Source organism: Tachysurus vachellii, chromosome 6, assembly GCF_030014155.1.
Source record: "Tachysurus vachellii isolate PV-2020 chromosome 6, HZAU_Pvac_v1, whole genome shotgun sequence".
Lineage (NCBI taxonomy): Eukaryota > Metazoa > Chordata > Actinopteri > Siluriformes > Bagridae > Tachysurus > Tachysurus vachellii.
Genome location: NC_083465.1, coordinates 13,403,320 through 13,417,355, shown reverse-complemented (window position 1 = coordinate 13,417,355; position 14,036 = coordinate 13,403,320). Strand labels below are relative to the sequence as shown.

Here is a 14,036-nt window from a genome sequence, read left to right as displayed (position 1 = left end):
AAGATCAGTGTAAGTGTAATGCTTATTTACAGGAGCTGAGGATCATACATTTATTACCTTGCCTACTGGACAAGCAGACCTGCCAGTATGATGTCCTGACCAAAGGTTATATTTTTTTCCTCAGCTCAGAAACCTATTTTACTACATAAGAGGTAGCTATTGCAATGCAATAAGGTATGGTGAGCTAGTTATGTGTAATAATACTATCTAATAAAAACATTTTCTCCTGATTACGTTTAACCGTGAATTGACTGTTACATATAGGCAGAGATGGTTGCTGGTCCTGGTTGGAGCCTGAGCTAGGATTACTCTCTATGTGGAGTTTCTGTGCATATGGTTTTCCTTCAAGGTTCTACCTGCGAATGAGCTTAGGAATGTGTGAACTGACACGATTTGTTCCTGAAAAAAAACTGCTCTGTGCTGGGCTATATTTTGCACAGTTAATTAAAAACCTTCTGTCATCTCTGCATGTTAATGAACCTGCCTGGTAAAAATCATTCTCCAGTCAGACAGCTCTCACCTCAGCTGATTGCACTATTGCCACAGCATTAAGGGGTGTTACACGTCAACATACCAGCTTCCAGGAACAGTATTGTATTTACTTGTATTTGTTCATGCTGCCTGTTCTGCACACTCACTGTTCTGTTTGGCCTTATGCAGTAGATGTTGCTCTACTTTTAGCTGCTGTTGCTGTCATGCATTTAATCCAGTATCTGCAACTCAGCAAGACGGCCTTTTGTATAACTGGACCTGATTAATACAACCAAGTGCACCAAAGAGCTGGAATGAATATGCTGCTAATTTTAAATGGCTTTGTGTTGAATATATTGCAGAATATTAATTGTAGGATATTTTGATGTGTAAATTTGCTATGAGTCTTTGTTCATTTATATCATTTACTGAAACAAGACTTCTTGATTGCTTGTGTGTGCATTAAATGAAATTATCATGAATAGGTTCTTGTGTTTGCAAGGTGTTGAGACTATTGGCATTGTCTACATGAGTCACTAGCATCAAAAAAGACTTAATTACTATTTGCAAGCCATCCCAAGCTTCTTAATTACTGAGAAATGCACAGGAAATGCCAAAGTCTAAATACTGGTTGTGCAGCAATAGAAATAAACAGTGCTGCTGTGAGTCCCATCAGTTCTCTAGTCTGGACCTGAAGCCTGACACTGGACTGATAGCTGGCTATACTCAGACCCTGTAATAAAGGCTTTCTGAAAACGGGCCCACTAATCTTCCCACGGCTGACTGACCTGACACATGTAGCTTTTAGTAGGTTAAGAGCAGCTATTAAGTGTGGAACAGGCAGTAATGCACAGCTTGGTGTGCTGGGCTGAACAAAAGGAAATGTATTTTAGTGTGGTGGTGAACCTTATCCAACCTTAACTGCAAGACACAGATTGAGACACTATTACCTAATGCAACGTGGATTTCAGTCAGTTTAGACATATTGAACTTGTTTGGCGAAGTCTGAGAATGTTTGCTCCAGGTCATTTTCATTCTGTACTGTTCTAACATGACTTTATCCTATATTCCATGTCTTGTTTAGGAAACACACAGCATTTGCTCTAACAGTTTGTGCTATTTAGCAAAGTAGGGCAAATTTAAATGTGGCCGCTTGGCACTTTTTAAAGGACCGTTACTCTTACCAAAGTGACGGTGCAGTTCGATTGAATTCTTTACGGGGAAGTGATTTATAACACATATATAAATATTGGCCTACTTGCTAACCATTTTTTTAAATTATACCTTCAAATAGTAATGCACTGTATGATCGCTGAACTGATTAAAGTAATGAGCAAGGATTTTAAAAAAACTGATTGGTCACTCTGTAATAGGAAAATAACAAAGGGTGTTGATAGTTTTCCAACAAAGCCAAGTCCCAAAGTGTTTAAGTGACCAATGATTTCAATTTTTTGTATGGAATAAAAAAAAGTAAAATGATGGATAAAGCTTTTGACACAGTGACCAAGTGTATTATGTGGCTGAAAAACTGCTCAGTGCTCGTCTGTGTTTACGTGGCTGACTTAAACTTGGAAAGAAAAAAAATATATCTAAAAACTGGTAAGTGCCCAGTGCTGCCAGATAATTGTCCTGCAAGCAAAAGACCATGATGTGCTTTGAAGAATAATTTACGACAAATAATCCAGTAGAACCAGAATAACCACTGGCGAATTTCAAAGATGGCGGAATAAAGTACTGTAGAAGGAGACGTGAAATCAGCTATGTTGCTTTTTGGCTGCTTTGTTAATAGAATCTGTTTAAAGCTTTGCATTGTTTGATGGCTTTACGTAACAAATAAAGATACATATTTCTCACTTTAGTGCAGCTAAGTTAACAATGCTAATAGCACTGGGTTCAAGATAAATACACCTGAACTTTATCATTCTTGATTCAAATACGCAAAAACCTTCAAGTGCAGGGATTTTGGCTTTATTTTTAAAGGGATTATATGTGGAAAATAAGCTCAGATGTTTTTAATTATATGGTAAGAGTTGTAAAGAATGTTCTAAATGGTGGGAAACTGTTTTAAATATGATTTTTCTTCCCTTTTACTCTCTTTTCCCATATTGTCTTCCATCATTCCGCTTGTCTTGCTTCCGTACCCCCCCTTAATTCAGTATCATCTGTTTTTAATTTGCTCAAAGGTGACATGATGTAATTTCATCTCCTTTTGTAGCTGGTGACTATTGGATTACATTGCTGCTAAACCACCTTTTCAATAGTGTGAAGGTCTCCTCATGGGTGACATCATCTGATATGTGAGAGATTTATGCTGCAGGCTCTTCACTTTTCACACTCATCAAATCAACTGTAAATACTAGCATGTCATGTGAACATCGCTGATTCCTGATTTGTTGCTTCTCCTGAATCTTGCCCTTGGTGCCACAGCTTTGCCATGTGGCCTTATTGGAAACTGCAAGCTAATTGAACAAAGGCTTCCTGGGCCGTGTGGTGCCTCTGCTTCTGCAGCGCCGTGCACTATGTCTTTCTGCTGTCTGAGAGAGAAAAGGGGGTGACTTTGAGCTGGGCTCACTCCAGATTTAATCAAACAGAACTGGCTTCTTCAGGAAAGAAGGAACACTGCCAGAACAAGTTTGATGTAAATGCCTGAGATGTGGGTAAACAGAATCGTTTGTCAGACTCTCTCTGTAGCCATCTCTGCAGGCCTGGCATGGTGACAGGCAGAACCTCAGGCTGATAAAAGTAGCTGAGCTGAGCTCAGATCTGTTCGTTTTGGAATACAAATAGACAGGGATCCTAGATTTTCACTGATCAATTCCCAGTTATTAGTTTGAATCAGATTATTCTTTACACTGATAAATGTAACGCTTTTAAAATGCAAGCTCTGTTTTGTTTTTGAGAATCACATCTTGTGACATTAAATTTGTTTAAAAGACTCTTGAATCGTACCACTGAAGCATTTACCTTTACACCAGGAGATCGAAAGTTTGACAATAATTTGTGAGCTCATAACTTTAAAACCAAATGCATAATCTTGTGTAGTTTCCCTTATGCCATCAAAACAACTATCAAATCCTCTATTGGTGGACCGTGGTATCTGGCATCAAGACATTAGAAGAAGATTGGACTTGTTTGTCCAGCACATCCCACAGATGCTCGATTGGATTGAGGTCTCAGGAATTTGGGGGACAAGTATTCACCATTAACTCAGAATGGCTTGGGCTTGTTCCTCAAGCCATTCATGAACAATTTTTTTGCAGTGTGACAGGACACATTATCCTGCTGAAAGAGGCCACTGCCATTACGGAATACTGTTGCCATGAAGAGGTGTACTTTGTCTGCAACAATGTTAGATAGGTGGTATGATTCAAAGTAACATCAACATGAAGCTAGGACCCAAGGTTTCCCAGAAGAACACTCCCCAGAGACTGCCTCTGCCAACCTATCAGTTTCCCATTGTGCATCCTGGTGGCATTTTTTCCCAGGCACGCAACACACACTCACTCACACACAGTGTAAAAGACAGTGTGATTCATCAGAGTGGGCCTTTTTTTTTCTCCAATTGCTTCATGGTCCAGTTCTGATGCTTACATGGCCATTGTTGACAAAGGTCATCATGGGGACCAGTCTGTGGATATGCGACGCAGATAGATGCTCTGAACCAGTCGTCTAGCAATAACAATATGACCCTTCTCAAAGTTGCTCGTTACACTGGTTGTAATATTATGACTGATATCTGTGTGTGTTTGTCTGTGATAAATGTGTTAAAACATTTTATTTGAATAACCCAAATTATATATGAAAACATAAGTTTCTTTAAATCAATTATTATTTTAATCAAACAAATTGTTTGAACCAATTAATTAATCAACAGTGGCATTTTTAGTATATTGCTTGCACATGGCGGCGTGCACTATGTTTGAAAGCCAGTGTTGACATTTGAAATCACCTAAACAAACACGCCCCTAACCCAAATGGGTGTCACCCCTGTTTTGGTAGCTCCGCCCCACACATACATACGCAACCCAGGCAACTATTATGGCGGAACCTGCTGGGGCAGCTGGCCGAGGGGATATTTTTATCAATAAATGAACTCAATGAGTAACACTATGGTAATACAGGTCAAATGTTTTTTTGTCGTACTGTGTGTTGTACTGTGAAAGGTTTAGCTCCGTTTCACACGGAAGACAGCGTTCAACACCTAGAACCAGAGGCAGAGGTAACGGCAGAGGCTAATGTCAGACATGCGCACTGAACACAATCTCTGCTGTGTATTGACGACAATTTTTGAGTCGGCCCGACTCAAGCATTTTTCAAACATCATGGACCATGTCTTTAATATATGTATTTGTTGTCAGCAGAAATGCACACAGTGTAATTACTTCATTTCTAAACTATTATATAAAATTATATAATATATTTTTTTTTTCATTGAAGTAGTTACTTGCTTTTCATTCTCTCCATCATCCCCAAATATGGTTGTGTTTTTACCCTCCACTTTTCTCTACTTTATATTTGCTGTCTTTTATGTTGATTGTCTTTTCTTGTCCTCAGCCCTTAGAAGAATAGAAGCCTTTTTTTGTCTCTCTCTCACACACACGCGCACACACACACACAAAATTCTTGCTTCGCATATCACAACTTTGGAGATTGGGGTCAGAGCTCTGGTCAGCTATGATACCCCTGTAAGTGTTGGGGCTTGAACCTCAACCCAACCCGATAAACCCGACCTCAAACCCGATCAACAACCCAGAACCTTAACTGCTCTAGCCACCACTAGAGGTGTTAGAGGAAGTTATTTTCCTAGCGGGGGTCAAGATTTTTTTTTCTTTGAGCCCAGTGTTTTGAAGACATTTACCTCAGAAGACGTGTTGATTCGTTGCGACTCTTATTAAGGAGAAATACGCCACGAAGCTCTCCCGCGGAGCGAAGAAGAGGTGGACAGTTGAAGTGTCCAATGGAGTTATGAGATTTGTGCTCAAGCTATTTTCAAGACTTTAGATTGGTTAATAACTTGTAAAAATAACAGACCCACGTGGGGACTGACCAATAGCATCGATATGTGAAAAAATATGAAATTGACCAAATTTGGACATATGAGGTTTCCGCCCGACAGCGACGAAATGTTACCTATTGCAGTCATATGCACACATTGTAATCCTAGTCATGTACATGGTGGAAGTATAAAGATGGCTCCAACAACTTATTGAAGATAATTGCATGAATGTGTAGGTGTTCCTAATAAAATATTTAGTGAATGTAAGCACTTGATAATATTCTCAAGACATGAGAGATTTATTCATTACAGTTATCAAAATAATTGCTTGTTTCAGTCATGAAGCTCTGTGTTTTTATTCCTCAGAGCTGCACATGAAGGGTGAACTCACAGCTCGACTGACACAAGTAGACCGGATTTGGCAGAAATCTCATTTTAACAGCTATTGGCGTCAGTTTGTTTTTTTTTGTAGAAATACACTGAAAGTGTTTGACTGGCTGCAATTAACATTGATTTCCTGAGCCTTGTGGCAAAAGCTGGTGCTTGTGCTACTTTAGTACAGTAAGGCAATTTAACACATAGAGTAATCAGTACTGTATAATGGATATTTATATGGAAAGTGTTTTACACACAAGTAGTTTATCCTTTTTTCAGTTATAATATATAATCAAGACTGTTGCATCAATCGACTTCAGTTGTTGCCTTTTAAAACTGTGCATTAATCCAAATTGTTGGCTTATTACACCCCTTATAAATACTTAAATGTGATTATAGTGTGATTATATAATCATATGCATTCGATACACAGTTATCCCTGCAAATAATATTTACTTTCATTCCTACGTGCTCTTTTCAGCAGGCCGACATCAATAATTACTAAGCCACACCCATACACAGAGAAAGCAACACACCGAAATTCTCCAAAATTCTCCCTCTTAAAAACCTTGCTGTAATTTCTGTAGTATTCTCCCAAGGCTAAATCAAGGCTTGATTTGCACATCTGTGCATTTCTCTCTCATCATCCAGTGTCAGTGTGAAAGCAGAGTGCTGACGTCTCCTGAGGCTATGAGGGTGTAAGCAGATGAGAAGAGCTCGGCTCTGCTGCTGCCTCTCTGTGTGAAGTGGAGGATAACTGATAATGAGACATGATCTTGTCACTCACTGTACTGTACTCACTGTTCACAAAAAGCAGAGAAGAAAGTCTCCTGAAGTGACGGTCTTCAATAATCCCAAAGCTTTAATGTCTTCCTTTTGTTCATATTATTATTATTATTACACTCTTATCATTCAACAAGAAGATTAGAACATTCTAAGCTGTATGTTAAGGTGTGCTGGAATCAGAAATATAGATTCATTGTGCTACCTGCTTCAGGATCTGTCTTTTTATTTGCATTTGTATAGATCTTTGAATATGTTTCCTAAAATATTGCATTTGTCCCAGTGGGTTTGCATACAAATATCCAAGCTTTATTCATGGTTCTGCTAGATGTGGTGCACAAGAAGTCATGGCAGATTCATACTATTAGCTATCTGATTTTGAAATGAAGGTTTTTTTTTTTAAATGCACAAAGGCAGCATTTAGTCTGTTTGAATGAATGTAATTTGAGTGCATTTTCTGCTTTGGTGCTGAATGTGAATTTTAGCATGATTTTAAATGCAGCGAGAAATTTGGAGAGATTTTGGTCCTGAATCAACCCGATTACATGAAGAGAAACAAAGGTGGCGAGTGTCTGTAGATACAGTAAGAGCTGCTAGCATGAACCATGAAGTGCAAACTGAGCCAAAAGACAGAAATGTGATGGATGTATTTAAGAGATTTGGAATGACCAACAAATACATTTTTTTTTTGTAATTTTAGCATAATAAAATATTATCATATTTTGAGGTCGGGACAAAACAAGACACTTTTAATGACCTGTAGATGTGACTAGTTAATTAAGCTCTGGGAACAATTGGCTCATTTATCAGTCTCTTACTAACATGGTGTGTAAATGGTTCTGTAAGCCAAACCGAGTCCAAATTTTATTATTGATCTTCTTTCAAGTGTAAAGAACGCATGTCTCACATACACGGCAATAAAAATACTTGACATATCGAATAATCCGGCTTGCAGCTATACCCAGAAAGAACAACCTTCATTTATACAGAGAACTGTCTGTCAGAATTGTATGGTTAGTAGGTGATTGATGGTTAATAGTCTTAATGGTATTTTAGTCTCTGACTCACTTTGAAAAGGGCATCCACTAAATTCTGTAAACATAATAATAATAAAAAAAGTAACTGCTTGTTTAATGACATATTTGGCAGTATGTCGTGTATATATAAAAGTGCAGTAGCAAATCCATATTAGCTGTATTATTTTGTACGTTGACGTTTATGTACTTTAAAGTTTACATTTTTGGAATTTGCAGGGTGTCCATGAATCCCAAATTTCTTGTGAAAACGTTCATACAAATGATTAAGAAATTAATCTGTTTGTACCCAGCTCCATAAATGAGTTTGTGGCGTTTTATTCCATTATATTGTGCTGCTTATTTCAACGTAGAAGTAAATTGGCAATGACGTCAGACAATTTACATAAAAGCCTTCACCACCTGAGAAATTAGAAAATCATAACAGGTTTTTAAGTGAGTTGTTTGTTTGTATTTGGGTGAAAGGGACCAGCTGTCTTAACTTGACTTGAAGCTGGGTTTCTTAATAAAATGGAGCCGAAGGATATAAACAGAAAAAGCTGAGCATGTGCCTTAGAAATGTGACTACTTTGTTGAATTAAAACAAAATATCTGACAAAAAAATGTGAGATATTAATGTGAGATAAAAAAGAACATTGGCACAGCAGTACACTATTTATTTATTTCAAATCAAATATATACCCCACTTAAATACCAATTTGAACAAATGAAAAATAAGCTTAGTGTTTTTATATATTTGATTAACCGCCATGCTGAATATTTTTACTTATAATATCTAAGTATATTCATTTATCTGTATGAATTCTTATTATTGCTCTTAGAACGTTGCACATTTTGCTTAACCACACTTAACCTTAAATCATTTATTTCCAGACACAATTATGGAAAACAGCCGTGTATTGTTTTCAGTTTAATGACCGTGGCATATTCTTAACCATGTTGTTCTCTCCTGTACAGGGTCTACTTACAGCGTGCTGTCTACAATGCCATCAGATTCAGAGAGCAGTTCCTCCCTCAGCAGTGTTGGTATGTCAGAGGCCTATCACTGGCCTTTTCTCGTACAGCCTTGCACCATGTCTGTGTGTGTGTATGTGTGTAAATGTTTGCATCTCAGGCAGCTTTACTAGCTCCAAATCACCATTTTATTCTTGCCAATGCAAAAAGTGCTAATGAGTGTTGTGATGGCCAGGCTGTAGTGTGTTAGGAAGCAGAGCTCAGTTTACCTGGTCAAGTGCCAGAGGAAGAAAATATGCAAACTCATTGCTGCTCTGTGTCTGTCTTCTGTCTAAATGAGTCAGCACAAACCTTTTTATAAGCTTTGAAAGTTTTGCTAGAGAACTTTACAGTGGTCTCTGTCTGGGAAGCCGAATAATGAAGCAAAAGAAGAAAACAAAACCTTCCTGTGTGATTCTTTCAGGCTTTGATGACAGCTGTTCTTTGCTTCTCAGTTAAAGCCTTTTCAGGACTTCTGAAAAGAAGACACACCTAAGTTTAAGCAGGAAGCAAATGTGGTCATTCCTGTCAGATAAATCTCCTGTAGAACATTGAAAAAGGTTCAAAAACAAATTTGATTCCTAGAGCAGAGAACAATTAAAAAAACTTCCAGGAAAGAAGGTGAAAGTGTCATTATCAAAATGATGCAATTTGTCCTCTGCCTTTATCATATATTTAGATTACAATCACAAATCTGAAATACTTCTCTAAATATTTGCAGCCGATTATCACGACAAAGACAGACGATTGAATAGGAATGAGATCTTTGGAGGTCATGATTTACATAAAGTATACAGAATGTCTGCTATTTTACTTTGGTTATTTGGCAGAAATTAGAAAACGTAATCAGTCCTTTGAACTTAATTCAAATGGATTTTCTCCTATATTATTCTTTGACGTTCTATCGAATTGTTCATAAATGTTTTTTCTCGGCAGGAGACAACGGTTATGCTGCTTCCTCTCTTTTAGTCTAGCAAATATTTATTATTTTTCTTCAGTTTTAAGAACTATTAAATGAATTACAAAATCCTCATGTTTGGACTGCTTGTTTAAGAGAGAGTGTAGTGAGAGTTCACCTTACTAATTATGAAGTCCTTCAGAAACTGAAACAGTTATGTTGGGGTTCCCAAGGGCCTGTTTTGCTGTGTACCCTAGTGTTATTGCTTAGCGAAGGTGCCTTTGCGCCGGTGACGTGCTCAATTTTGCAGGTTCCAAAGCTTCCTCGCCTCCGCCTGCACTCAATGACAACCGTCCGGCCAGTGAGAACGGAGACGCCCTCCTGTTCCAGCTGAGACAGGTGACCAGGGAAAGAGATGAACTTCGCAAGAGGCTTGCCCTTGCCTCTCCGGGCACTACCTTCGACGATTGCAGGTGCCTTCTAACTCTCCTTCTCAGGACGTAAGCTGTCTAAACCTATACACAAGCATGCAAAAGTCCCTTCAACACATAGCTGGTGTATGTAGCTTGTCTCCTGTGGGTATGTATTGACGCTCTTGTTCCTTGTTGGTGTGCACTGTCCAGCTCTCTCTGATGAGAAACAGTTGCCACATCATGTTTGTTTAAAGAGTATTTACTGTACTAAAGTAAACTCACAAGAAGCAATGATCTCTGCTTCTACCTTACAAGGTTTCTTTTTTTTTTCAATGCATTTGTACCCAAGATGTAACCATAGTTGCTTTTTCCCCACAATTTTGCATGTCAGAGATGCTAAAGTTAAGGGGCACAGTGTTTTACTGGTTAACATGGTTGCCTCACACCCCTGGGTTTGGGGGTCTGAATGATGCCTCAGCCCTGTGTGTGCAGTGTTGTGGTGTTCACCACGTGCCTCAGGGGCCTCCTGTACTCACGTTCCCTCCCCATGTCCAAAGTCATGTGTTATAAGCTGATCACTACATCTCTAAATTGTCTGTGGTGTGTAAGTGTGTGTGTGTGATTGTGCCCTGTGATCGATTGGCTCCCTGCCCAGGGTGTCCCCCTCCTTGTGCCCCAACTCCCCAGTACTGGCTCCAGGCCCCCTGTGACCCCGTGAGAATGGATGCTAAAGTTGTAAACGGGAATGTAAAGTAGTGCTGAAACATGCACACTGTAGGATTAGAGTGAAAAATCATTTGAGCCACTTTCCTAGGTCGTATGTAATTTGTAAAAATTGCAACTTAAATGTTGTAGCTTTTGCTTTGTTGCTTGCCGCTCTTACTGAAAACGATGCTCTATGGTCCCTGGTATGGTTCCTGTCCTGTTCCTGTTTCTTTCTCTTGTGTGCTTGTAGGATTTTGAAGAAGCAAAACCTTTGCAGCATATTGTCAAGGACATAACACAGCATTTCATTGTTTAGCAAATACATAACAATAATCAAAAATAACATTTTCACTTCCATTCCATTTTCTTTTAGTTGATTTCATGCCTTAGAATGTTGCAAAGCCTGTCCTTTATCTCTATTAACTGTAAAGCACCCTTGCAGAAAGAGTGACAGCACTGGTGTATTTCTCTTGTCTTCAAAAGGCCAAATTCCAAAGCCAGTCACGACTATGAGCGACTCAAAACCCAGTGCATGAAGGCCATGGCAGATCTACAGGCTCTGCAGAACCAGCATACCAAAACCCTCAAGAGGTGCGAGGAGGCAGTGAAGGAAGCCGACTTCTACCAGTGAGTATTTTCTAGTATTTTCTGTTGCTAATTCTAGGACACAGTAGGGTTTTCCAGCAAAGCGGGAGGCAGAGACTCATGCTGTCACTGCTAACAACCATCCATGTTTCAACTCGAGAGTTTAATTAGTAAGAGTTATTATGGCTCTATTGCCTGCCTGAAGAAACAAGATGTATCCTATTAATGTACTGAATTATTTTGGGGTTTTCTCTCAAACGATGTCTGCTTTAAGTAGCTTTAGTTAAAGGGTTTGTTTGTGACACTTTTTCCGTATTAATCTGCACTTCTGTAGGCATCTAGACATGGACAGATGTGGCAGCTACAGTAATGCTGGGTATTATGTAGTCATGTAGGGGCACATAGTCGCTTACAGACATCTCTGTTTGATTGGAATGAGTATATACTATGGAGGATTATCACATTATACGCTGCTTCTTATGAAGGGCAGTGACCATGTTTAATAATTATTCACTTTCAGTTTTTAGTTGGAAATGTAAAACCTGTCCTCAAAAATTTAATTAACTGATTAGGAATCATTTAGATTTTAATAAGAATGAAATATTCTATACGATTGGGCTGGAATAGAATTGCTGGTAGCTATATTCCTAGATATGTGTAATTTTTTTGTATTTTATATTGATTTATTTATTTATTTATTTATTTATTTATTATTTACAATTTTTCGAAATGTATTTATTTATTTTACAATTTTATTTATTATTAATATATATTATATTATAATTATTATAATATATAATATATTATATTAATATATATTATATTATATTATATTATAATATTATATATATTATAATAATATATATATATTTATATTTACGATATCTTGGTTTCCCCTATTTGGATAGACATAGGACAATACAGGGTCCTGTTGGGTCCTATCTTATACTTGGCCATCCTGGTACATCTGGGACTCTTGTACTATTTACAATGCAGATTTGAATTTCAAGTGCGAATGCGTTAGGTCAACCCAATTAAAATGCCTGTTGTGCTACTGAGCAGTTTTCATTAGGATTCACTACAAACGAACCAAATTGTGTTTCAGCATGCTGCACAGCCGTCTCCTGAGTGATCAGTCTCAGCTAAAGGAGGAGATGGAGGTGATGAGAAGAGATAATGCTCAGCTCGTAAGAGAGCACAACCATCTGAAACAGAGCTGTGAGGAGCTCAAGAGACTGCACTCAGAGGACCAGAAAGAGGTGGCTGAAATGAGACTCCAGCAACAACAGGTATGTATTGAACAGATCTCCAGCACATGTATCTAGTTCTGCACAGAATGCTCCAAGGAACATGACCGCACAGTTGGTACAGCTGATAGCAGAGTTTATGCTGAGAAGAGTTTTGGTCTTGCAGTATGCTGGTAGCAAAACTCTTATTGTTAATATGAAATATAAGATTGTTTTGTAAGAGCTGCACAGTAACGTTTATTAACGTAATTAACGTTAATTAAAGTAAGCACTTGAGATGGCACGATATCGCTTTGTCTTTTCTGCAGTGTCTTAGGGTTTATCAAAATATTGATCTCATATATCTTAAGATATCCAGGGCATGTGATCAATTTGTCCTTACATTGTCTCTTGTAACATTTTGGGCCAAATGGCATGTGAGCAGTTTTAAAATACACAAGGGTGTTTTCTTGTCCCTGATTCGGCACAATATGATAAGTACTGTATCTCTCATCTGACCTTAAATGCCTCAAGCACCAGTCCTAAGCTATTCTATGAGATGTAACTGTGCAAACATCGACACATCTCCATGCGACACACATCGGCTTCCTGTCATGACTCTGGTTTAATTTTTTTCCCCCTTCTTCTCCTGGCTGATTTATCGGGCTTCCTTCCAGATTAAAACTGTGGAAACGTTCATGGACTGTTGGCTTCTTCCCCAGTGTCTTCTGCAGCGATTTTTATCCAGCAGTGAAGTAAAAATATGATCACGATTGTAGGAAGAGTTGAGTGCAAGGCTACCGTGTATGCATGGCCTGTTAGTGCAGTTCCCATCACAAACCGATGCATCAAATGTACAGTGCATCCCGCCTTGCCCAAAAGTTTTGTTAAACACATTTTGCACACATGATACTCTCAGTGAAAAGAGCAACCTGAAAGGATAAAGACTGTTTGCTCAGCATATCAGAGTTGGTAACCATCTGTTGGTAATCATATGTGATATGACATCTTATTGTTTACATACAAGTATGAAATTTATTTTTATGACTCGTTAGCAGATATGAAATAGAAACAGTTTACTTTGTATGCCGACTCTTTAGAGCTACCGTGCTGTTCTTTAATACACGGTTGCCATCTGGTGTTTGCATTATGTATCTTACTTTGGCCATTGAACAAACAGGTTTTTGCTCTCCTATATAAATAAAGGATCGGTTGTCTTGTGTTTTCCTGTCTAGGTTATTAGGGAGAAAGGGTCCTCAGAGGTTTTGAAACTCTATGACACTGCAATGGATAAGCTAGAGGGGTTGAAGAAAGAGTATGACAACCTGAGCAAGCGATACAGTGAAAAGGTAGCCAATCACAACACAGATCTGAGTCGACTGGAACAGGCGGAGGAAGAGAACAGACGGCTGCAGAAACAGACTGACACTTTGATGAAGCAGAGGGATACAGCCATGCACTACCAACAACAGTACTCGGCCTCTATCCGCCGGTAAGAAGCAACCCGGACTTGAATCTATACAAGTTTTATCTGGATGCATAAAAATACAATGTGGA

General features: G+C 38.5%; 1 protein-coding gene across 2 annotated transcripts in view; it reads left to right on the top strand.

Annotated features, from left to right (window-relative positions):
* The window catches only part of dlg5a (discs, large homolog 5a (Drosophila)), a 37,183-nt gene that overhangs the window by 4,126 nt on the left and 19,021 nt on the right, over positions 1-14,036 (top strand). The window contains exons 2-6 of one of the 2 annotated variants that reach the window (XM_060872364.1): positions 8,617-8,685; positions 9,870-10,023; positions 11,152-11,295; positions 12,359-12,542; positions 13,715-13,971. In XM_060872364.1, coding sequence (XP_060728347.1) covers positions 8,617-8,685; positions 9,870-10,023; positions 11,152-11,295; positions 12,359-12,542; positions 13,715-13,971 — 808 coding nt within the window. Of the gene's footprint in view, positions 1-8,616; positions 8,686-9,860; positions 10,024-11,151; positions 11,296-12,358; positions 12,543-13,714; positions 13,972-14,036 lie in introns of both variants that reach the window. The other variant, XM_060872363.1, reaches the window with a different exon arrangement.